General features: G+C 39.5%; 1 protein-coding gene across 1 annotated transcript; it reads right to left on the reverse strand.

Annotated features, from left to right (window-relative positions):
* Window positions 1-6,205: 6,205 nt before the first annotated feature.
* Window positions 6,206-25,098, reverse strand: LOC307158584 (nitric oxide synthase, inducible-like). Its single transcript, XM_079871293.1, has 25 exons — window positions 24,933-25,098; window positions 24,746-24,847; window positions 24,356-24,504; window positions 23,739-23,901; window positions 23,554-23,645; window positions 15,431-15,572; window positions 15,085-15,224; window positions 14,781-14,955; window positions 14,587-14,688; window positions 14,223-14,417; window positions 13,854-13,936; window positions 13,605-13,749; window positions 13,382-13,486; window positions 12,734-12,783; window positions 12,466-12,640; window positions 12,229-12,349; window positions 12,005-12,083; window positions 11,097-11,287; window positions 10,826-10,992; window positions 8,350-8,560; window positions 8,151-8,238; window positions 7,898-8,019; window positions 7,058-7,206; window positions 6,717-6,911; window positions 6,206-6,628 (listed from the first exon to the last, which is right to left on the reverse strand). The coding sequence occupies exons 1-25, from the start codon at window positions 24,990-24,992 to the stop codon at window positions 6,590-6,592; spliced, it is 3,240 nt and encodes a 1,079-aa protein (XP_079727419.1). The 5' UTR covers window positions 24,993-25,098; the 3' UTR covers window positions 6,206-6,589.
* Between the last annotated feature and the right edge of the window lie 929 nt (window positions 25,099-26,027).

Here is a 26,027-nt window from a genome sequence, read left to right on the forward strand (position 1 = left end):
AATATAAAGTCGAGAGACATTGTTAGAACCTGGGTGCTCCGCCCTATTAAAGGTTAAGGGTAGGGGACGCTACACTTGTATGAATTAAACGAAGAAAAAAAATGTGTGTACATTTTTTTTATACAGCTTATTAGTCCATATAAAAAAGTATAATAAATCATCTTGTTGCCATTAAAATTGCCATTTGTTATAATTGCATTTGTGGTGGTATTATACATATTTTTTGGGTCCTGAGAAATGACTACTAAATATCCATAATGACATTTATGTGTATCTATTTCACATCTCTAGGAAGAGCCTCACAAGCTCGACAGCCAGTTTACCAGAGAGCAAGGAAGCATTTTAGGGCTGCAGTCCTAGATGAATCTCAGGAGATGCCTGTCCCATGAGACATCACAGAGGAGGCACTGCCTGCGGGTGGAGTAGCAAATGATTATGACAATGCCTACCATCCTTCTCCTGGTTAGTAATTCAAAAGCAGTGTTACAGGTTTTTCTATGTGGCAATAAATTACTTTGTAACAATTGGGTTTGTCAGATTCAGAGCAGCTGAGGTTACTGTGAAATGTTTGCCAAGAATTATTGTCAAGCTCACTAACAATAACATCCAATAATCAAGACGAAGTGAAAACTAGTAGATGACTTAATGATAAACATTAAGGTGTATGCTTTTTCTTGCTTTTAAGGTAAACTGGATGCTGCTGCATGGAGAAATCAAGAGTTGGAGCTTCAGGTTTTGTCACTAGACAGGGGTGTATGCTTCCCCTGCCAAACTACATTAGTTTTAGCAATAATTACGCAATTATACAACATACTTGTTGTATCAGATTTTGCTGCCGCTAGGGGTGTAGCTTCCCCCAATAGATCCCATACAACTGTTAAATTGGCTACAGACTGGCTAAACCGACCATCTGCTAGCTGTCTCGCGTCACTGAGGTCAGATAAATCCCATCATATAGAGACTGTGTCTGTTCCCCGAACTAGGAAATACAAAAAACTCCCAAACACATTTAAGGGTAAAAATTGTATTGATGTTCAACAAATAAAAAACAAATATAATGCAGATGAACAAATGATAAAGCTCGGGTTGCTGAATATTCAATCCCTTTCTTCAAAAGCACAGACCTTAAAGACCTTAAAGTCCGCGTGAACCGGAAGTTGCAAACGACTTTTCTCCGGTGTTGTGACGTATTTCCCAGTGAAACGGAATATTGAACAGAGGGCAGGGTTTTACTCTAGCACTCCTCCTCGCCATCTCTCGCTCATAACAGACTAACGGTTTGAGGGGAGTGGTTAAGCGTTTCCCAACCCAAGCCGTCAAACCTACATCATCAGCCATTCCAGACCGGAAGTAACTTTTCAGACTTTGATTAAAGATTACGACGGCAAACAATTTTTTTCTGTGTATTAACTTGCACGGATTAATTTTTCACCTCAAGACTAGTAATATGCGCTAACAAAGTAAATAGGGTCAATTTTGATTTCAGTTGGACTTTAACCTAGATGTGCTGTATTTGACAGAAACTAAACCAGACAATTACATTACTGCTATAAACACGAGGCTCGTTTAAAAGGAAAAGGGGGAGGTATTGCTGTAATTTATAGCAATACCCTCAGTATTACTCAGAAGTCTATGAAATCAATGTTGATGCCGTTGAAATTCTGCAGCAGAGTGATGACATCTCAGATCATTATTTATCTCATGTATACTTATTTTAGCCAAGGTCGCAAAGCCGACTATATGTTATAAATATGGTAGAACTATCACTTCTGCCACTAAAGATTGTTTTATAAATAATCTTCCTGATCAGTTTTATCTCATCTGCATCCCAGATAGCTTAGAAGAACTCGATGCTAAACTTAGAGAACAGAAATGATTGACTCTCTCTTTTCCAGCACTTTAGACATAGTTGCTCCATTGCGCTTAAAGAAGATTAAAGGAAACAGTCCAACACCGTGGGACAACGAGCACATTCAGGCCCTTAAGAGAGCAGCCAGAAAAATGGAACGTAGCTGAAAGAAAACAAAATTAGAAGTTTTTCGCATTTCGTGGAGAGAGAGCACGATTGCGTACAGAAAGGCCTTAAAAACTGCTAGATCTGCTTACTTTTCAAAACTTTTAGAAGAAAACAAACACAACCCTAGGTATTTATTGGAAACAGTGGCTAAATTAATGAAAAATAAAGCTTCAACACCGGACGTTTCCAAACAGCACAACAGTAATGACTTTATGAACTTCTATACTTACAAGTGTAATGACTGAGACAAATCAGACACAATTATTTGGTATATGTACCAAAAAAATCTTTAAACTTCACTCTGGGATCTGTGGTCCCATCCCCCAAACAGGTCAAGAAGGTCTTAGTTACCATGACCATGATCAGATAAGTTGGTTTTATGGCTCTTAGCAATGTGAACAAGGCCCCTGCTACAAAACCTACAGATATTAGAACAGACTCTCCTGCATTCATTTATCGATGAACTGATTAACATGAAATTAACATGCATTCCAGAACATTTTGTGAATGATTTACTGTCTTGTGTTGTGTCTTTTAATACTATTATCTGTTGATACTATTATCTCTTGGATACTATGTATTTTATTATAGAACCAACAGTCAACGTAACCTCACGCATACCATGTTTGGTCTCTATAAATTGGTACTTTGAAGATCGAAATGATTATGTACATTATATGCTGATAGCTGTGCAACATATTAGTATTACAAGAATCTTTCTTAGTTTCGTCATCAGACACCAATCCAGTGTGCCATTGCAAATGAGCATGCTTAGAACAAAGACTCATAAATCAACCCCAGAGGAATCTCCCGCTTGGGAAATTCCACCCTTCTTATTGGTCAAGCAAACCCGGAGAGGTGGGGCCTTTCTCAGGCTTTATTTGAGACAATCCACAGTGACTTCCCGCTCTTCTCTGCTGGCCTCAACTGCTGCTTCTTCAAGTTGATACTTGACCCCTTGACATCCTTTCACGCTCTCAAAGGGAGTCAGACTGCTATTTTCTTCAGTCCAGAAAACTGCAACCTTACCATCACTGAATGGGCAACGATCAACCCTTGGCCTTCTCGATACGTTCGGGATGCTGGGCTGTCTAGCATGGCCTCAGCAGGCCCCCGGGCTGCAGGCTTCAACTCACAACAGCCATGTGCTCACTCAGGAGAGAGAGGACTCTCTCAACCACAACAGCGTCGAAACCACCATGCAAGTTCATCATATCTTCTCCATCCAGCAGAGAAGAAAACGATTGCAACTTGTACAATGACATTTGACACTCACGGACCCATCAACGAACTAAATTTTCAACCACTTCAAGAATTGTCCACTGCACAGACCATGCAAGTGTCAATTTAATGAGGAGCTCTGAAAATGATAAGCTGATGGTTCTTTTCATAGTTAAATAGATCTTTTCCATAGTTCCATTTCCTGCTTCTGGTTCCATATCACTCACCATTTTACCTATGCATGTATGTATGTTTGTTTTGTTTTGTTTTGTTTTGTTTAGTTTAGTTATGTTTGTGATTTAATTAATAAAATTTGTGCACAACATGTATTTGGTTCTGATTCTCTGCTTGCAACAAAGTCCCTTCTACGATCTTAATCTTGCTACATGCTCTAAGCGCTGTACATGCTAAGAAATAATTATTTTTCGGTGGCCATGAAAGATATGCTTTTCTTAGAATAAATGAATAATCAAAAGAGTGGAACTGATTAATCGATTGTAATATTAATTTAGCTACCTCAGGTTAATCCAATTAACTGACCCAAATATTAATAATTAATCATAATGATAATTATGAGTTATTATTAATATATTCCCTTTGAGCTAATTTGTTACACAAGATTGATAATATTAGAGAGAAAATTATAATTATGCAACCGTCTACTACAGTATCGCATCAGACAGTGCATTGTAGTCTCCCTGAGGAACATTTTTATTCATTCATTGCTATAGGAGAGGAAGAAATGTCTAAAATCGTTAAATCTTCTAAATCAACAACATGTATGTTAGACCTTACACCGACTAAGCTACTGAAAGAGATGCTCCCAGTGGTCATAGATTCTCTTCTTAATATCATTAACTCATCTTTATCACTAGGATATGTACCGAAAACTTTTAAGCTGGCAATTATTAAACCTCTTATTAAAAAAACGCAACTTGATCCTAGAGAATTAGTCAATTAGAGGCCGATCTCGAATCTACCTTTTCTGTCAAAATTAATAGAAAAGGCTAGCTGTTTTCGGTCGAAGAACTCGAAAACAGGAAATAAATACAGGTATGTGCGCTGGCCAAATTAACTTAATTTTTATTCATATCTTTCACATCTACTGCAGTCAGATTCACCGTGTTCACTCGAAAAGGAATCACTCACATGGCTGGGCACTTGTAATGACACATCAAGGATGTTAAGAGGCTAAAAGCAGGTTTAAAACTTGCCCCATTTAAGTCAACAGGGTGCAAATTTTAAAAAGAGGATAACACGGTGTAGGCAACACCGATTTTTGTCGTTGTTCTCTGTACTGACAGCACTCCAAATTTACAAAAAAATGAGCTCAATGTTAAAACTGACCGGAGTTCTCCTTTAAGGTGGACGATGACACAATTTTCTTCTAGAAACAAACTTTGTTGTATTATTTTCATGTTATCACTTGAAGCTGATTTGAAACAATCTGTATTGTAAAAAGCGCTATAAATAAAGGTGACTTGACTTGACTACAGCAACACGCTTGTTGCAATGTGTCCTTGCTTGCTCCAGCTTGGGGTGATGCTTCACCCATAAGATTGTATAGTACTCAACATATGCCACTAACATCAGGATGTATTAACCATTCTATCAGCATCAGTCGTGTTGGGGGTAGTGTGTAAAAAAAAAAAAAAAAAAAAACATCCAGATTTTTGCTGTCAGTTTGTTTTTGGGGGATATTGGCAAATGGTTTTGTTTTGAGGGGTTATTGCTTGTCTCCCTGCTCTGATCCATGCTAGACTGCATGGATGCGCAGGGAGTTCTTGCCCAGAACAGAACCATATCGCCAATCCTAACTGTATGCTAATTGTCAATCGTATTTGACGATAGTGGTCCTGACAGAAATTAAGCGTAGCGTCAGTTCTGGCAGGTCACGTTAGTCAAGCTCGCATCTGCTGACTCTCAGCTGATACACGTCTACCTATAGGAATACGATGCCTATCACTGTTTACATATATAAGCTCCTTCAGTATAATCAGCAGCTATCGCGTTTCTCAGGAGCTAATAACCCTCTTCCATCCCCAGCTCCTCCTCTGTCCAGTCAATATTTGGCATTCTGATTCCCCTTGAATCAGAATAAATTCTCGAATTATGTTTTACTTTAAAATCTTGAATTAATGATATCTGCAATATATTCATGTTGGTTCTGTTCTGTTTACCCTAAGGGGGGGCTATTGCTGCTCTCCCTGCTCTTATCCATGCTAGGCTGCATGGATGCACAGGGAGTTCTTGCCTAGAACAGAACCATACCGCCAATCCTAACTGTCTGCTAATTGTCAATCGTATTTGACGATAGTGGTCCTGACAGAACCTCCGTTTTCTTGTTCTGTTCCTCCTCTCTTTCTGCTGCCACATCCACTTTCTCCACCAAGGTCTTCACTTTTTTTCTTTCCTTTTTTTCAACCCATTCCCACCATTGTCTTGGTTTCTTTTTTGGTCTCCATTTGTTTTTTCATTGAATAAGTTTCTCTTGCAAAGTTTTACCAGACAGGAATCATTTTCAAAGTATACTGGTTCTCTATGTTTTCTTTTCATTCTTGTTCATTATCATTCTTCTCTCTTTCTGCTTTTCTGCTTCTACCTCATCCTGGTCCATTTCAGTTGAATCTCCTTACTAATTCTACTCATTATGATGTCACAAAAGTATATAGAATGTTCATAAACATTTGTTTAGTTTTGCTTGGTTACTGTTGCTATGGGTGTGCCTTTGGAACACATGGTGTGTCTTAAAAGAATTTAAATAAATAAAAGACATTTCACATTTGATTACTTATTTAGATGTTATTAAATGTGTTTATTATTTATATAATGTTTTAATTTATTAGTTTCATTGAGAGTTTAACTGAGAGTTTAACACATTATACATACACATTTTAGCAGGGATGAAGAAACATTCCAATTTAACCATAAATTATTTAGAAAAGATCATTAATACAAAAAGAGTATAAATTATCAAATGCTGGTGACTAATTGTGGCTTAGAACAATTCATTTGAAGAAAAAGTCATACAGTACATAGAAGACATTAGAACAAATCAGAAGTATCATTCAGAAATGAAATAAAAACAAAGAAATGCGCTCCATAAACTAAAGCCATAGATTATCCTCTTAAAATAGAGCATTTTAAATCGCATCACAGCCCACCTACTACAAGGATACATGAGTAAACAATCCCGTTTGATGTAAATAAAGAAAAACTATATTTATATCAGTTTAAAGAACATAAATAGTGGAAAAACATTAGAATCGCATTAGTTAAATTTGGTTCCCAGTATCCCAGCTTGTGGTAAAACTGTGAATTAACTTCATATGATGCAGCAGATCTCTGTTATTAGGCTCCAAAAATGTCTTCATGGTATCTCTTCTCCACCTGCCAACAAAAAGATCATGATGGCGTGAGTTCACTGGTCACATAGCAGTTCATACAATGACATGAGGATTGAAACAGTGAATCACACCTTCAACCTCTCTAGAAATTCTCCAGCTTCTGTGATGGTCATGCCTGTTTTATTCGCCAAGATATCTTGCAAAGTGCTAGCAACATCACGGGCCATGTTCATGCCACCACAGACATACAGATGACCTGCGTTCTTGTGTAGAACCTCCAAGGCCTTTTCAGAGAGCTGCTCCTTCAAGACATCCTGCACATACATCTGTTCCAAACAACACAAGCTTGGTTACAGACAGAAGACACAAACTGATTCCAGTGTAAGCGCATCTGATGAACAGCGAGAACAGACTGAGAGAACCTTAATTATTTTGAGTATAGTACAGCATGAACAGAACTTTAGAGATGTACCTTTGGTTTACCAGGTTGGCGAGAATAAGCTGTATTGATCTTGTCCAGAATGCCATCAAGTCTCAACTTCAGAGTTTCTACTTTATACAGATGGTCTGTTTGTGAATCACGACATCCAAATAGCAGTGTCATAGGAGTCATTTGCAGACCTAAAAATTTGTCAATTAAATAAGGCAATTCATTTAGGATTAAAACTTTGACGATTTAAAATACAAATAACTACAGACAGTTTTATTTGAACTTAAATACCTTCAATATACAACAGTACTGTTTAAAAGTTTGGGGTCAGTAAGAAATCTAATGCTCACCAAGGTTGTATTTATTCAATCAAAAATACAGTAAAAACAATAATATTGTATAATGAAATTACAATTTAAAATGATTGTTTTCTCTTTTAATATATCGTTGAAAGGTAATTTATTGCCGTGATGGCAGAGCTGCATTTTCAGCATCATTACTCCAGTCTTCAGTGTCACATGATCCTTCAGAAATCATTCTAATATGCTGATTTGCTGCTCAAGAAACATTTATTATTATACATTTTGTGAACAGTTATGATGCTTATTAGGTTTGTGGAAACGTGATATTTATAAATGTGAAAAAAGTATTTATTTTTTTCAACAAATCAAACTAAAATCACTTATGAAACTGTATGAAAGTTTTTTTATTTTATTTTTTTACTTACTGACCCCAAACCTTTGAACAGTAGTGCATTACTGGTCAAATAAAATGCTGGATATTGTGATAACTGGTTTGGATCGATAGAACCTCTATGTCTCGAGGCAAGAGTCATAAAATGCTTTTGTGTCTAAACTTCATGACCTTAAACACATGTATTACCTGTCTTTTTCATGTCGTGAATGCGCTGTTGCCAGAAGCTGCGGAAAGGAGCAATACCACTGCCAGCCCCTATCAGAATAACTGGAGTGATGGGGTCTTCTGGGAGGTGGAACCCACCTGAGCTGAAATAATGAGCAGTAAACAAGTCAAGTTTTCTATGTTATTAAGATATTGAGAACAGAATGTTAAAATGCCTTTATTAGTATTTAAATGAGATATTCATTTTCAGCATTTAACTATCTATCATCAGTACCGGTGAACGAAGCAGGGAACTGTGTATCCTCGTTTGATGGTGTTTAGCCATGTGCTGCAGGTGCCATAACGCATTGGGCCTTCTCCATCTACGATACAACAGAACACAACGTTATCCTTACATCTCACTTGGTGTTTGATTATAAAAGAATTATCCAATGTCTTTGTTTTTTATGTTTTCTACATGTTTAGTATCATACCCTGGGTGTGGTACTCCACCACAGACAATGTGAGGTGCAGCTCGTTTGGATGATGGTCCAATGAGGAGCTGACAGAGTACAGGCGGGGCTTGAGCAGAGGAAGCTGGCTGAGAAGGAAGGCGGTAGGGACTTTTAGAGAAGGAAATTCTACAAGCACCTCCAAGAAGGTGGGCCTGTAGAAATCTTTCCATGTAGAATATTCCTGGAAATCCTATGGAGAAATGGTAGAATGCTGTAAATGCATTGGCAATGCTAGCAAACGGCTTGACTACTGCAATTCTCTCTTCTATGGCTTACCAATTCATCTATAAATAAGATCCAATATATTCAGAACTCCGCAGCTAGGGTCCTCACATACACAAAGAAATCTTCTCACATTACTCCGATTTTGCACAGATTTCAAGATACTCCTTATCACATTTTACAGCACTCCATGGTCCCATCCATACTCCTGATCTCATCCATACCTACTCACCAGGTCACACACTTAGATCCTCCGATACTGGTCTGCTGACGATCCGTAGACACAAACTATCATCTTTTGGTGGAAGGGCTTTTTGTATCGCTGCCCCAACTCTCAGGAATTCTATTCCCCAACACATCCGCGACCTTTCATCATTACACGATTTCAAAAACCAACTTACAACATATCTTTTTGCTACTTGTTTCCCTGACCCCTGACTTTATGATCTGATTTCTACCACTATCTATTATGTTATTCGTCTCAATTTATTTATATTGTTTCATGTCATGTTTCTATGTCATGTTTAAAGCGGGGAAATAAGTATTGAACACGTCATCATTTTTCTCAGTAAATATATTTCCACAGGTGCTATTGACATGAAATTTTCACCAGATGTTGGTAACAACCCAAGTAAGCCATACATACAAAGAAACAAACAAAAATAAGTTCAGAAATTAAGTTATGTGTAATAATGTGAAATGACACAGGGAAAAAGTATTGAACACATGAAGAAAGGGAGGCGCAAAAAGGCATGGAAAGCCAAGACAACTGCTGAAAACTTACAGTAATTAAAAAGCAATCCAGCCCCCTGTCAGTGGAAATTAATAACAGCTGGTTCAGTCCCAAATGATGGCCTACAAAAAGGTCTTATTGCCAAGGTGTCACACAAGACACATCTCATGATGGGTAAAAGCAAAGAGCTGTCTCAAGACCTTCGCAACCTAATTGTTGCAAAACATAATGATGGCATTGGTTATAGGCACCATTCTAAGCTTCTGAATGTTCCAGTGAGCACTGTTGGGGCCATAATACGGAAGTGGAAAGACAATAATTTCACCATAAATTTGCCTCGACCAGGTGCTCCTCGCAAGATTTCTGATAGAGTGAAAAGAATAATCAGAAGAGTTGTCCAAGAGCCAAGGATCACTTGTGGAGAGCTTCAAAAAGACCTGCAGATAGCAGGTACTGTTGTCTCAAAGAAAAGAGTAAGTAATGCACTCCACCGCCATGGCCTGTATGCACGCTCACCACGCAAGACTCCATTACTGAAAAAAAAGCATGTTGAAGCTCGTTTAAAGTTTGCTGCACAACATTTGGAAAAGCCAGTGAAATACTGGGAGAATATAGTGTGGTCACATGAGAGCAAAATTGAACTGTTTGGATGCCATAATACACACCATATTTGGAGGAGAAATGGCAGTGCACATTACCCTAAAAACACCATACAACTTGGTGTTGGCTCTTGGACAACTCTTCTGATTATTCTTTTCACTCCTCTATCAGAAATCTTGCGAGGAGCACTGGTCGAGGCACATTTATGGTGAAATTATTGTCTTTCCACTTCCGTATTATGGCCCCAACAGTGCTCACTGGACCATTCAGAAGCTTAGAATGGCGCCTATAACCAATGCCATCATTATGTGTTGGAACAATTAGGTTGCGAAGGTCTTGAGACAGCTCTTTGCTTTTACCCATCATGAGATGTGTCTTGTGTGACACCTTGGCAATGAGACCTTTTTGTAGGCCATCCGTTGGGACTGAACCAGCTGTTATTAATTTGCACGGACAGGGGGCTGGATTGCTTTTTAATTACTAATAGTTTTCAGCAGTTGTCTTGGCTTTCCATGCCTTTTTGTGCCTCCCTTTCTTCATGTGTTCAATACTTTTTCCCTGTGTCATTTCACATTATTACACATAACTTAATTTCTGAACTTATTTTTGTTTGTTTCTTTGTATGTATGGCTTACTTGGGTTGTTACCAACATCTGGTGAAAATTTCATGTCAATAGCACCTGTGGAAATATATTTACTGAGAAAAATGATGACGTGTTCAATACTTATTTCCCCCGCTGTATTTGTACTTTATTGTAAAGCGACCTTGAGTTTCCTGAAAGGCACTATATAAAATAAAAGCAATATTATTATTATTATTACTGGTAATGTGTTATTGAGAATAAAATCAAACAATGGTCCCATTTAAATTCTTACATTCTTTTTTTATAACGCAATTACCGATGCAAGTGCCTCAAGTCGTTTGCGATCCTCTTCCTGACCAGCCACTGAAGAGAGTTTGCGCAGGAGGCTTTGTGAAGGTGGAGTTGTGACATCAAGGAAGTATGTAAGAGCCTGGACTAGAGTGCAAGCAGGGATACACTCCTCTTTCTGCCATCTCACTTCCACTGAAAGACAACACAGGACAGAGTCATAAAAATAAGCTTGGATTTTGTGCCCCATCTCAAATTTACTTATATAGTTTATTATTACAGCCATTAGTGATTGTTACCAGGGCTAGAGTCAGAGAGGGACTCCAGGTGAAGGCTCTGGTTAATAGGAGGGGCATCTGGGAGATGCTTCACAATACCATCCACCAACTCTGCAGAATTCTCTGGAAAAATCCCCACATGATCCCCAGGGGCAAAGTTCAAGACCTCTGTGTTTCCAACCGTCTTCAGCTCAACCAGGATAGTAGAACGACTGAAAATAGAAAAAATAAGTTGAAAAACAGCACTGTCAAATGTGTAAAAGCTCAGCTGACAGGGAATGTTCTCAGAACTTTATCTAATGTTCTGGCAAGGTTCTCTCAAAGTTATAAACAAATGTTCTTCCAGTATCATTAAGAGAATGTTTATTCAAACTTGTCTGGACTTTAATAATGTTCTCAAAACATTAACATATAAACATTATATGATGTTTTATCAACAAAGTTCGGGAGGAGCATGTTCAGATAATTAACACAAGTGGAGAGTACTCAGCAATCAATGGTAAGAGGTATATAATGCATTCAGCAGTTTCACCTCAATCCATTGACAGTTTTGCAGCATCACCCCACCACCCCTTCTCCACGCTTCTTGTCCTAAACACTTACATACGGGGGGAGTACTCTGGGTTCGGGCCGAACTCCGAGCTCGGAGCCCTCCCCCCGGACAGCACGCCAAATATGCATTAAACTTTACCCCCTCAAATTGTATGCAAGTGTGAACTCGTGAATTATACATTATTGATGGGGGAAAAAATTCTGAAACATTTTAGTTGGATGTTCATCTAACATTTTTAAAAATGTTAATATTTTCAGAATGTTCAGGAAATATTCAAAAGTAACATTCCTATAATAATTGCAAAAACATTAGCAAAATGTTCTTAGAACATATTTTTTTTAGCTGGGATTTAGGTAATGAAATTGTGGATTCAAACCTTGACTGAGCGCTCTGCAGTTTCTGCCTTCTTTTCAGCGTCATAGGAAACACAGTTTTAGAGTGAAGAGCAGACAGTGCTGTAGAAACAGAAGATTCATATGTGTAAATACTGTATTATGGGTCAAAATAATATACAACCTGGTGATTATTGAGTTTAGATAGATAGTGACTTTTATTAAACTACTTTTGTTGTTGTTGTTGTTGTTGTTAAAAAAGGTGTACCTGTAATTCGGTCCAGAGCGCAACTGTCATGCTGAACTCTGTATCTCTGTGGGTCCCAGCCGTCCAACTGTTGCTCAACACCCTTCAGCTGTTTTTTAATGTTAAACTCCTCACACGCATCCTTAAAAAACAGAGATGTGTCCTTAATTTGTTGTACACTACTGTATTAGTAGTATAATATTTATTTTATACATTGAATCATCCAAACACAGAGGAAATTATAGAAACCTCACCAACCTTAAAAGCAGTGCAAGCCCAGGCAGAGAAGGCCTCGTCCTGCCCATTAAGTTCATCTCCCTCCCCTGTGGCAGTCAGACGCTTGGCCCCCAGCTCAGCAAGCTTGTCATCCACAGCATGGGCAAAAGCACAGAATTGTGGGTACACACGTGAGCCAAGGCCAAACACACTGTACCTGTATAGAGAAGAGGATATCAGGGCTCCTGTTCTACAAGAGCATATTGACAGGTGATAAAAGTGAAAATCTTAGCATTGCTAGACTACAAACCTGACATTGTTTTTCAGGTTTTGCAAGCTGAAAAGATGCTTCCTGAAGCTCTGAGGGAAAGAAAATATTAATTTCAAAATCAAATTTTGAATTCATGTGGAAAATTCAGGTAAAAAAAAAAATCTTTGATTCAGGATGCTTTAAATTGATTAAAAGTGACAGTGAAGACGTAACGTTACAAAAGACTTCTAAGTCAAATAAATGCAGTTCTTTTGAATCAAATATCAGATCAAATAATGTATCACAATTTCCACAAAAAATATTAAGCAGCAGAATTGTTTTCAACACTGATAATAATAAGAAATGTTTGTTCAGCAGCAAATCAACATATTAGAATGATTTCTAGAGTAATAGCTGCTGAATATCACGTTTTAATATATATATATATATATATATATATATATATATATATATATATATATATATATATATATATATATATATATATATCCAAATAGAAAACAGTTAAAATGATAATATTTCACAATTTTTATTTTTGATCAAATAAATGCAGCCATAAGAGACTTCTTTCAAAAACATAAAACAAATCTTAATGATCCCAAACATTTGAATGGTATACAGTATTTATATGACATATTTCTATATATTATAATTTTGATACATTTATTCACAAAATTATGCCCATACCACTCCATTTCCTGGACTTTCCCCATTGCCGAAAGTACTGGTGACCACCATCAGAAGGCTCTCTGTCTCAAGCTCACTGAAATCATAGTCCTCCATGCATATCAGCTGTATTAGAAAGCAAGAGTAAATATTAGTTTTGGATCACATTTTTGTTGTTTGTTCATATACTGCACTGTTAATAATACAACATTTGAAATCATTTTACAAAGACAGCATTTCTTACCCTGGTGTCGAAGGCACAGTTGAGCATGGTTTTCAGTTTTTTGGCAAAGGTCAGTGACTTCCCTGTTTCAGTGGCATAGAGAACAGTGCAGGGCACTCTTTTGGCCATGACTGTCTTGATGAGCATTTGAGAAAAAAACACTGCTCTAAGAAGAAAGAACACAAATATTTTGATGTAAATGGCGTTGGTCGTTGGCATTAATGAAGTACAGTGTTGTTTTGTTTGGAGAAGCTGCGGGTCTGTTAGTACCTTATCAGTCCTTTGAAGCTGACCTTACATCTCCGAAGTCCTTTCTTCTCATCTTTCCACTTGTGTGTTAGCCATGCATCAGCCTTCAAAAAACACAAAAACAGCACATTTACACACTGCTAATGTCTAAAGTTTTCTTTATTAACACTGCTGTTCAAAAGTTAGGGATTGGTAAGATTTTCTAATGTCTTCAGTGTCACATGATCCTTCAGAAATCATTCTAATATGCTGATTTGGTAACCAGGAAACATTTCTTATTATCAATGATGAAAACCGTTGTACTCGTTAATACGTTACATCTCTAGTGGGGTCTACAATTTTCCACCCATTCTAACCATATGTTTGATTTTGTTTCAGAAAGTTTGATACCTGATAATAGAAAAAGGGAGAAAGGATGTAGTTGAGCATCTCCTGATGGTACACAGGGGTGATAGAGCCAGACATGGGTGGGACCAGCCACACCCAATCAGCTGGACAGCCTCCACGCACACGAACTTCTGTCTCCATGTGCTGCATGAACGACTCGCTTGCTGTATGGTGGTCCGTGATGGTGACCTTATTTTTCTACACAGCAATATAGCAACATAAAGTCCAATAAATATCTAAATGGCTTTATCTTCTTTCCTAACTCTGTTTTTATTATGTATAATTTCAGATACAATAACAGTGAGATAATCTTAAATCAATTTGCATATCAATATTTCAACAGTACAAAAGTGGAAGGACACTTTACCTGGTAACTATGAACTACTGCAACATTAATAGCCACGAGTGCCTGGTCTTTCCACAGTGAAGACAGCTTGCGTGTCTCTAAGCCCATTAGCTGTCCAACGCGCTACAGGACATAAAGCAGTAAAAGCAAAACATAAATATCAAAATTATCAAGGTGTGCTTAGCTACCGCCATGAGATAGTGAGGACAAACTACCTCCAAAACGTTGTAGCGCTGGCTGTCACAGAAATCCCTCACTCCAATCTCTGTGCCCATGTACCAGCCATTGAAAGGACATGCTGTGAATTCCAGACCACCGATTTCCATTAGCATGTTGGCTACTGCAGGAATTGCATACCACTTGAGGTTTAGATCTTTGAACCATTCATACCTGGACAAAGGCAGAGCACAACACCATTTAATCAGAGAATAAGCTGTGAAGATCCTTTTCTCAAACTATAATTCAAATTTAGAAATCAAATATTTCCCCCTTTTCTCTGAAATGATCCAAATGACTTACTCTGGGTGCTCTATTGGGACCTCCAGAATCAGTTCTGAAGGAATATCAAAAAGTTCAGGATCCTCTCCATTCGCCTGCAGGACTAGTGGCAGCACATCAAAGTGACCATACTTTGGTTTCCATCCAAGTTGCATACACACCTATAAAGAGTGCACAATTTCCAGCAGTTATCATGTGATTATTTCTTAACAGAGGCAAATGGTTGGCAAATGCCATTTAAAAAAAAAAAATTTGTATATCTTTTATATCTTTAAAATATCAAAAAAATTTTTTTTAAAAAAAGATAAGATATCTTATAAAGCAGAGGACATATATTTGTCCTCCTCAAAGCTTCTATTTGAATTACCTGTGTAAACTCCACACCTCCTGGGTCCCCGATCACACTGCCATCTTCCATCTGATATCCTGCATACTTTATAAGCTGACCGTTCCAAACACGGAAATCATGATCTCCATCCGTTCTTTGAGGAAACACAGTGATGACAGACCTGCCAAAAATTAAGCGTAGCGTCAGTTCTGGCAGGTCACGTTAGTCAAGCTCGCATCAGCTGACTCTCAGCTGATACACGTCTACCTATAGCAATACGACGCCTATAACTGTATACATATATAAGCTCCTTCAGTATTGTCAGCAGCTATTGCATTTCTCAGGAGCTAATTAAATGGCGAAATTCGGCAGGCAAACCATATCATCTTACAAGGAATCCTGCAATAGGGAATTTAGTGAAAGGAATTCGTTCCCCACAAGGATTTCACCTCAGATTCATTCAAGTTCGTGAACTTGAACACGAGATTCACCGCATTGATCCTAAGTTGCCTGTTTCCATTCAGTCAGTCAACTCGGTACAACACATGACTGGGATATCGCACTCTAGCGCCATCTACTGAAGACACCTTTATTTACGCCTGAAAGGCAAATGACACATGATGATGTGGGCGGGGCCACCTGCCCACAGCATATAAATGCAGTCGTATGCGTCATTCCCTTTGTTCTTCAGCTCTTCACCGTGCTGCTAGAACGCCATCACACCCCGGAGCTTGTATACGCTGCCGACAGCTTCGTCATTCGACACTCGAGCGGCGTGTAGCGTTTGTTGAGCAGGTTCTCAATGGTACAGTGGACAGACACGGCCCGCTTCTGTCTTCAGCTGCTGTTCCAGATGCGGCACTAGCCATTTTTGAGAAAGCCACAGGGACTTGGGGCGACCGTATGGAAGCCGGGGAGGTTATGGATGATTTTAACAATGTTCCCCTGATGGCTCCATTGGAGTGTCGGGAGGAGGACTCTGTCTCGCTGGAAGCGGGTGAGGAATTCTTCGATGATCATTTTCAGCTGGAGCAGGTCACGGCTTCCCCCTCACCCTCCGAGGCGACGGGTGGAAGTGAGTTTATGGAGGAGCCCTTCATTGAACTATATGGAAGGGCGGCAGCAAAGCTGTCGGTGGAGTGGCCTGCCCCTCCCCCGATTTAAATATAAGGCTTGCGCTTCGGCGGGTTCTATTTATCTCAGGTTCAAACTGTGGTAAGGACGCTTTACCCAGACTGTATGGCAGAGCTTACAGCTTCATGGTCGAAATCCTTATCTTGTCTTTCTCCGGTGCCGGGAATGAGTAAGTTCACCGACCTCGAAGGAGCACAAGAAGCAGGGTTAATATCAGCTCCTCCAATGGAGCATTCGCTTGCGACATGCTTGGCTCCAATGCAAAATAGCGGTATCGCGGGCATCCCCACTCTCCCGTCGGCACCGTGTAGGTTCTCGTACAGACAGCTTAGCAGGATTTATGGTGATCAGGCCTGCATGGCTAGAGCCTTGAACACTATGTCCTTGCTACAATCATATCAGGCTATTTGCTTGGGTGAACTAAGCAAGGCTGTGTCAGAGGGAAAACCGTGTGACGAACTCATGGGGAGGTAAGATCCACAGCTGATTATATACTGCGTACAACACGTTGCGCATTGGTATCGTTAGGTCATGCGATGGCCAGTACAGTGGTGGCTCAGCGCCATCTATGGTTGACTCTGGCGAACTTGCCTGAACGAGATCGGAATGCGTTCCTCAGCGCACCAATCTCCACGACGGGTCTATTTGGAGAGGGTCTTGACGCGTTTCAAGCGCGATTTGAGAACTCATAGAAACAGGCAGAATCTCTCAGGGGTTCAGTGCCTAGAAGGTTTAGCAGACCAACACAGTCGGCTGCTCAGCCAGGGTTTAGGTCGTCTTCTCGACCGCCACCAGCTAAGACCGCCACCAGCCGGCTGCAGCAGCAGCGTCGAGACCCAACGCTTGGGAGGCTAAGCGAGTGAATACACAGTCTAAACAGCAGGTGGGGTCAGGAAAGAAAGACCCGTCCCCAGAGAAAGGGAAATTTTTCACCGCAGAAAGGAGGGGATGGCCAAATTCCTAGCTCGCAAACGAGGGAGGATCATCGGCCCAGAGGCAGCCGCCTTCTCTTCTCTGGAAACCCTGAAAGAAACCCTGCAAAAGAGCGGGCTCACCTTTAAGTTCAATTTCAATAAAGAAACTTTGTGTTCAGCATACAATGCCTCATGTGTTGATTTGACAAAAAAGTCATACAATGCCTCATGTATTGATTTGTCAGAACAATCAAAATGTTTTGAAACCACCAAAATCACAAACGAACCAAGTGTTGTCAAAGGGGGTAAAGGCAGGGATATCCAATATCTAGCAATGCTCAATAAGAGAGGTGATGCCGGGGATCCTCGCTGTCAGCCTGGAACGGTGGTACGCATGCGCACCAACACCATGGTTTCTTCGCATGATTCACGCAGTGTACTGCACCGCTTCTGCACACTTTCTTCACGAAGTGTGCAGAAGCGGCACTGACTCCGCTGCATCATCAAGGCATGAGAGTATTCACCTATTTGGACGATCTACTCTCCTGGCCGCAGACACCAGGGAACAAGCAGTATTGCAAACACAAACACTTGTCTCCCATCTACGAGCTCTGGGATTTTTAATAAATCTCAAGCTCCCTGGTTCCATGTCAGCGGATTTCATATCTCGGTTTATACATAGATTCGGTAAAGAACACAGCTATGCTGCACTACAAAGAGCCGAGAATTTTTACAGCTGCCTAAGTCTTTTTTGACTGGGAAGGCGAGTGCGTTTTCATACAGTGTTGAGGCTGCTGGGGTTGATGGCCTCAGTAATAGCAGTCGTTCGGCTGGGTCTCCTCTTTATGCATGCGTTACAGATATTGGAGCTGAGCACTGGTCTGAATGTCACACGGCATTTAAACAGACAAGTGACGATAACGCCAGCGTGCATTTGGGCTCTGGTTCCCTGGAGATCCCGGGTCTCTTGACAGATGAAATTCCTCTAGGCAGAGTTACGTCACGTATAGTAGTGACGACAGATGCGTCACTACATGGATGGGGAGCTCTATGCCGGGGGAGTTCTGTAAAAGGAGAATGGTCATCAACACTGAAGGAGCATCATATAAATTACTTGGAGTTGCAGGCAGTTCTTCTGGCACTGAAACACTTTGTGCAGCATCTGCACAGCGAACATGTGTTAGTCAGAACGGACAACACGACAGTAATGTCATACATAAACAGACAAGTGGCACCCGCTCTCTTCCACTGCTGCAACTAACACAGACACTCCTAATATAGGCCAGCAAACACTTAGCGTTGCTCAGGGCAGTGCATGTCCCGGGCCGCCTGAATGGCGGAGCAGACCTGCTATCCCGGGGAGGACCACAGGTCAGGAAATGGTATTTGCACCCGAGAATAGTGGCGCAGATTTGGGAGCGTTCGGCAGGGCCGAGGTCGATCTTTTTGCGTCCAAGGAAAACACGCACTGCCCGCTGTTTTTCTCAATAATGAACAGCAGCGCCCTGCTGGGGGTGGATGCGCTGTCTCATGTATGACCCAAAACTCTACTGTACGTGTTTCCGCCGGTAGACCTGATACAGCCCACTCTGGACAGAGTGCGTCAGGAGGGTCTGTCACTAATTTTAGTGGCCCCGCACTGGCCAACGAAAACATGGTAGGCATGTATCATGATGTTGATAGGGAGGTCGCTCACATTCCACACTAAAAGTTTACTTAGCGGCCATTTCGGCCTGTCACAAGGGTTTTAATGGGGCCGCGCCGAGCATGCACCAGCTGGCCGTTCGGTTCCTTAAAGGAGCGAAGAGGCTGAAGCCTGTTACAAAGTCGATGGTTCCATCATGGGACCTAACTGTGGTTTTGGAGGCTATGTGTGAACCTCCATTTGAGCCCTTAGAATCATTGAATGTAAAGATGCTGTCTTATAATTTTCTGGCGTCAGCAAAGCGCGATGGTGATCTCCATGGCTGTCAGTGCATCCCTCATGCATCCAGTTTGCACTGGATGGGTCTAGAGTGGTGTTGCGTCCGAACGCGGCGTATACACCAAAAGTCATGCCAGGGGCATATAGTTCGCTCTCGTTCAAGCTGCCAGCTCTGTCAAACCTCTCGATTGACTCGGAGGAAGACAGGAGACTCCATGCGTTATGCCCTGTACGAATTTTACGCTGGTATATCGAGCAGACGCAAGCAGTGCGTTCATCCGACCAACTTTTTGTGTGTTTTGCCAACCCGGTTCATGGGAAACCGCTGTCCAAACAGCGTCTTTCACACTGGATCGTGGAGGCGATTTCAATTGCATAAAAAAGTAAAGGGTTAGCTCTGCCAGCAGGGGTACGGGCGCATTCTACAAGAGGCATGGCAACATCGTGGGCGTTGTTTAGAGGGGTGTCAGTAGACGACATTTGTGCGGCAGCCAGTTGGGCATCACCACACACATTTGTTCGGTTTTTACCGACTAGATGTCACTGCGTTGACAGTGGCTCAGTCCGTGCTTACTGCAGGGGCTTTAGACCAAGGATCGTCACTCTCTTGAAAAAGGGTCATGTGGTGGTGCTGGTCCCTTACGTTTAGTTCACCGACTTGGCAGGGCGTGAATATATGTCCCATAGTCACGACTGCATTTATATGCAGGTGGCCCTACCCACGTCGTCATGCGTCATTTGCCTTCCAGGCGTGAATAAAGGTGTCTTCGGCAGATGGCGCTAGAGCGCTATATCCCATAATCATGTGTTGTACCTTGTTTCCCTCCTTCTGGGAACAGTAGTTAAATGCATAACTCAACGATTTGGAAGTGACCTCAGTCTGCATTGCTGCTCGCATCGCTGCATTATTGACACAGGACTAGATGTGATTCACTCTCCATTCATCTCTGAAAGTCTTCATGAAGCTAAGCTAAGTTCCTTTTTAATGCTCATTGCTAAAAGCTATCAGGATATTGGCCACATGCTTGTTGCTAATGCTATCCGTGTTGCTTGGGCTAATCAAGTTTTCATTAAATATGCTCTTGCTAGGCTTATGCGATCATATTGGATGTGCTTTAGTTGTCATTGGCAACTACTCGCTTTGCACATGCTGTACTTTTAGCACTATGCAGCACAGATTCAAGCAGCTTGTGGTGATAGTTTGGAAATAACAATTCATGGTGCAAAAGGAATAATTTCTGCTGTGGTACAGCTCTAAAAATACTTAGTAAACAGTCACTATTCAGTTGAGTCAGTTCAGCTTTGACTCTGACGGGTATCTACTATTCACGCTGGTACGTTGACGGAAGTTGGGGGATTTCAGGTGTTGTGTGATATCTCTGCGCCCAAGTAGCAGTGCTTCGCCTGTGCTTCACCCCAATATAGTCCCAAGTCAATATCTGCCTAGGAAATCACCTAGTCTTAATCTGCATTGCTATTTGTACTCGTTGGGAATACACAGGCCACAAGAAGTAATTCGTTTTTTTTATTTTTATTTTTTATCACTTTTACTCATGACATGCTAGCTGGCAACAAATGATTCCATTCATTATGCTAAGCTAAGCTAAGCTAGCAGTGGCGCTTCCAAACTAAAACAATGCATACACAGAGACAAAAATGCGTTTGCCCACATATCTAAATGTAGGAAAGACTGTGAATAAGCCCTATTTCAAAAAACGGTGGAGTGTTCCTTTAACATTGTGATTTTTAATATTATTGTTATAATAAACTTGCTAGTGATTTATATCATGATTAAGATGATTCCAGTTTATTTTTTTCTTGTTGAATAAAACTATTTAGTTGATAAATAGGACAACACATCTCTGTCTTTTCATTGCACCACCGAACCTTTGTTCCTCCTTGTATTTCATTGGGTGCAAATCCCAGGGTGGCGTAGTCAGTGTTGTCTGGATTTAATTATACCGAAAATACCGCTCTGGTTACAAATAGTTCTGTGATATGCAACATGCTTGTTGTATCAGATTTTGCTGCCGCTAGGGGTGTAAGCTTCCCCCAATAGATCCCATACAACTGTTAAATTGGCTACAGCAACACGCTTGTTGCAATGTGTCCTTGCTTGCTCCAGCTTGGGGTGATGCTTCCCCCATAATATTAGATCTATAGTACTCAACAAATGCCACTAGCATCAGGATATATTAACCATTCTATCTGCATCAGTCAAGTTGGGAGTAGTGTGTTTAAAAAATAAAAAAATAAATAAAAAAGCATCCAGATTTTCACTGTCACTTTGTGTTTGGGGAATATTAGCATATGGTTAGGTTTTGTTGGGTTTTCGCTGCTCTTATCCATACTAGGTTCTGGCAGGTCACGTTAGTCAAGCTCGCATCAGCTGACTCAGCTGATACACGTCTACCTCTAGGAATACGACGCCACAATATAAGCTCCTTCTGTATAATCAGCAGCTATCGCGTTTCTCAGGAGCTAATAACCCTCCTCCATCCCCAGCTCTTCCTCTTGTCCAGTCAGTATGGCATTCTGATTCCCCTGGATCAGAATAAATTCTCGAATTATGTTGTGCATTTTTAGATTTACAAAACATTTTGACTTAGTTAATTTATATATGAAGGATTTATTTCCATTTCCATTAATATGCTAAAATTTTCCCATTAACATATGTTTCCTAGGTGGTTTATATTTAGTGGTTTCTTTATTGCAATCATTATTTGTTTTTGTATTTTTAAGAATTTATGTTTTTTACGTGAGCATACAGGCATGCATTTTTTTTTAAATTATACTTTATATTTAGTGAAACATATATTTAGGTATTTACCACTGTGTAGTTGTGTTTTTGGCGCAGTTGCATTTACCTGTAAACTGTGCAAGTACACAGATTTCTGTTGAGGACTGGAGAGCGCACGGGATACCAGACGCATGCAGTAAAGCTACCTGTACGCTTTTCAAACCAACAACCCTGGCTTAACATTTTCATCAAAGAGAAAGAAAATATATTTATTTTTTTGTTATCGACAATGTGAAGTGCATTAATATTATATTATATCAGGGTTTCCTTGACTTCGGTTTCTGATGGAACTATAGGGGGTTTGTGAGTTTAATGAAAAGCTATTAAGTGATTAAATCATAAAAATGTAATAAATAATTTAAAAATAAAAACAATCAAAATAATACACTTACTACAAAAGATTAAAAAAAAAATATTGTATTTGTTTACCTGCATGTTGATCATCAACCAACATCAGAGAACCTAATTGTATTATTATTATTATTATTATTATTATTATTGACTTAATTTTATTATGACCTAACTTATTAACTTAAAATCTCAGGGGGTACTTCAAGTAAATATATTAGGTAAATGATGTTCATCAATGAGGTTCAAAGTTGGGGAATCCCTGCATGGCATGTAAACATAAAATGATGTGAATTTGTACATTTTAATGTGTTTGAAAGACAGAAGCCTTCCAAAAACAGTAATACATGGTTAAATTACTCAGTGTTACTCATTATAACCGAGTGATAATTCAAACAATAATTAATGTGTGTTGTCAGGAGTCAGTAGCAATGTTGCAATATTAAGAAAACACTTCTTAAAAGTGAAATGATTTCTGTAAATTGAGTGATCAAATGCTGTGTGGGTCTCAGTTTTCAGTGATAGGCAGATTAATGGCTGGTCTGTGTATGCAATTCCACAAACCTGGAAGACTTTCTTAATGTATATGGGGTAGGCTTTTGTTTTTTTTTTTTTAGAAATGACATAATTTACTGCCATTGTTAGAATAACATATAATCATGTAATAAATAAAAAAGTAACTGTATTCTGATTGTGAGTATTTTAAAAGTATTTAATTTTTGGAATCAGATTGAGTAATCCAGATTAAATGTAATCAGTTACTACCCAGCACTAAGCCTATTATATTTTTACCTTTCTTATGACATTTAATAAAATACTGAAGTATTGTCTGATATTGTATCAAAAACATCAATGCAATGTTCTAAAAACCTTAAAAATTGATTTGCAAAAATTTACCAATTAGGAATTGATTGATTGATTCATTCATTCAGTCAGTCAGTCATTCAGTCATTCTGTCCTGGTGTTTCACTTGCATTGCAATATTTCTGCCTTGGTAAATCTGATGATAATGACCATATTGCAATAAATACATTCAACTCACCTCAAGTTTCCTCCATTGGTGGCATGCTTAAGATGAGTACACAAGGCATGAAACATGTCCTCGGCGGTCTTGCACTCACGCGCATCGAAAAGCTGCAGAAGAGATGTAGGCTATATTAGTATAAATGCACAACATGGCTTTGGAAGTGCTAGCTATGATCTATGTTAAAAAAAAAAACCTCAAACCTGTAAATTAGTCCACTGGATCCTGCCAATGCACCTTGGCGCATTTCTCCACGCCTGTTTGGCCCCGAAAGCGAGTTCATCTGTAGTGAGTGAGTAGGACCCGGTCTGGGTGATCTCCAGTGTGACCGTTTCAATCCGAGCCTGGTGCTCCGTTGGATTGGGGCTGCACAAAAGGTAAGAATGGGTTCACTTTGTAAAGTAAACCAACTGTTACATTTCCATTTGTCCTGTTTGTCAAGTTGAAAGAAACATATTTTTTACTATTTTCAGTAACTTAATAAAAAAAAACATTATTCTACTTTGATGGGTTCCTGACACCTCACACCTCTCACATAAGGAAAATGAAAGTAAGACAGTTGACAGGATCTCTACCTCTCCTCCCACACAATCACATCTCAATACACATACGTGATTACATTAGCCTATCAAGAGTGTTTAGCAATTTTAGGCTGGTTGCATGAAGAGAGGGTCCTCCTACTTATGGTATAAATTGAGTGTTGAATTTTAAGGATGGCCTATAATATTATTCATAAATGTATTAGAATACTTGTCTGTAATGCTTAAATTAAAAGTTAAAAGTTAAATAAACGTGTTATTAGAGAATACATTGCTCCTACATTTTGAATGATGTGTAGTACTGGTTGATGAAATCCACTGCCTGTGTGAGGATGTCATCTGAGGAAGATGTGATTTTGGAATGACCGCGTATCAGAGATTTGGGATTCATTATGGAGCCCTCGCAAGTTTTTGAATTGCAGAGTGTATTCTGGGGAGGGGGAGGGGGAGGGGGAGGGGGGGGATTATTTTAATTAGAAATTTTACAAAATAATTTCATTCACAACCTCAAAACCTTATTACCATTTTGATTTTTAACTTTTGCATAACATCCACATAATACTTATTGTGTTAAGTTAAAGAAAATAGTTCAAAGTCCTCATCAATCCTTCATTACTACACCACAAATCTGCAGTAAACATGAAGTTATTTTGATTACAATTTAAAGATACCTTAGCTGCTCTGTGATGCAGTTTATCTTGGTGGGTCGAGCCATCCTTATAGTTTCGCAAATGAACAGCGAATGGACATCGAACTGGGCGATCGACTGACAACTGTTAGTGTGAAAAATGTAGCCTATATATTATTCAAACAGAAGACACAATAAATATTTTGTGAAATATGAGATGTGTTACTAACCTTAGACTGCACAGTCGGATTGTCTTTTACAGTGGTTGTGGTTTGCACTTGTTTTCCCATTCTGCTGAAAATATTATTGCAGCCAAATATTAATAATGTCTATGAGATTTACTGTATAATTTTCAGTTGCAGTGTTGCTATAACCGGACATCAAAAAAGATCTAGAATAATTGTGTCAAAGAGGAAAGACATGGTGAATACAAGTTAATGAAAGTGTTGTCATTAAATTAATGAAAGAAAGAAACACAAATGGAGTATTTACCTTGTTCAAGTGTGAGGTTTATGTCTCAGTACCTAAACAGCAGTAGTAATCTGTTTCACATTCTGGTCCTCTGTTTTAACATCCTATTATATAGTCCAGTTAAGGATGCCATACGGGGTGGATCCTTGCCTCCCATTATTGTATAGGGTGTGAGTTGTAATGGTGAACATAGTGTAATTTTGACAAGTACAACATGTTCCTGGATCAACACCTTTGTTGATCCAACAACAACATTTAATCAACCAATCAGATTTGAGGGACAAGTTTACAGTTTATATTAAGATTAGGCTTACAACCAATGTTAGGTGTTTCTGCATCATTTTTATTCACCTACCATATCCCTCTGATTATGAGTTATAGGTAGGGTTAGGTCTAGAGCTAGGGATAGGGTTAAGACAAAGTTTTTGGACAGGAATGTAGTTCCTGTCTTACTTGTAATTGAACCTATAACAATCAAAAGCACCAGTAACTGCATTCCTGCATGTGCATAACTGCATGTGAAAAGGGAAGGACCACACAAAGTAAAAAAACTTCCTTGATGGAAAGCAACATATTTTAATGAAAATTACTTTAATTTTTCCTCTGTAATATAAATAGTACATGATCATTATTCCTAACCAAGTTGCTCAGTTGTACCTCTGCTATAAAACCCCAAAAATTGGAGAAGACAGAGAAGACAAAAAAAAAAAAAAAAAAAAAAAAAAATGAATCAGGATTTTTCTAGATTTCCAGCTTTGCAGCAACATAAAACATTTTACTGAAAAATAAGAGCCCGATCTCATGAAAGTGTGTATCTATAGCACGAATGATATTTCTCGTATCATTTATACCCC

This window comes from Squalius cephalus (genome assembly GCF_949319135.1).
Source record: "Squalius cephalus genome assembly, chromosome: 5".
In the NCBI taxonomy this organism is placed as follows: domain Eukaryota; kingdom Metazoa; phylum Chordata; class Actinopteri; order Cypriniformes; family Leuciscidae; genus Squalius; species Squalius cephalus.

Coding starts and splice junctions, on each gene's coding strand:
- LOC307158584 (XM_079871293.1), bottom strand. CDS start 24,992: ATGGGAAAACAAGTGCAAACCACAACCACTGTAAAAGACAATCCGACT. Junction 24,505..24,745: donor TGCATCACAGAGCAGCTAAG/GTATCTTTAAAT, acceptor CCCCCTCCCCAG/AATACACTCTGCAATTCAAA. Junction 13,487..13,604: donor ACTGTGCCTTCGACACCAGG/GTAAGAAATGCT, acceptor TTTCTAATACAG/CTGATATGCATGGAGGACTA.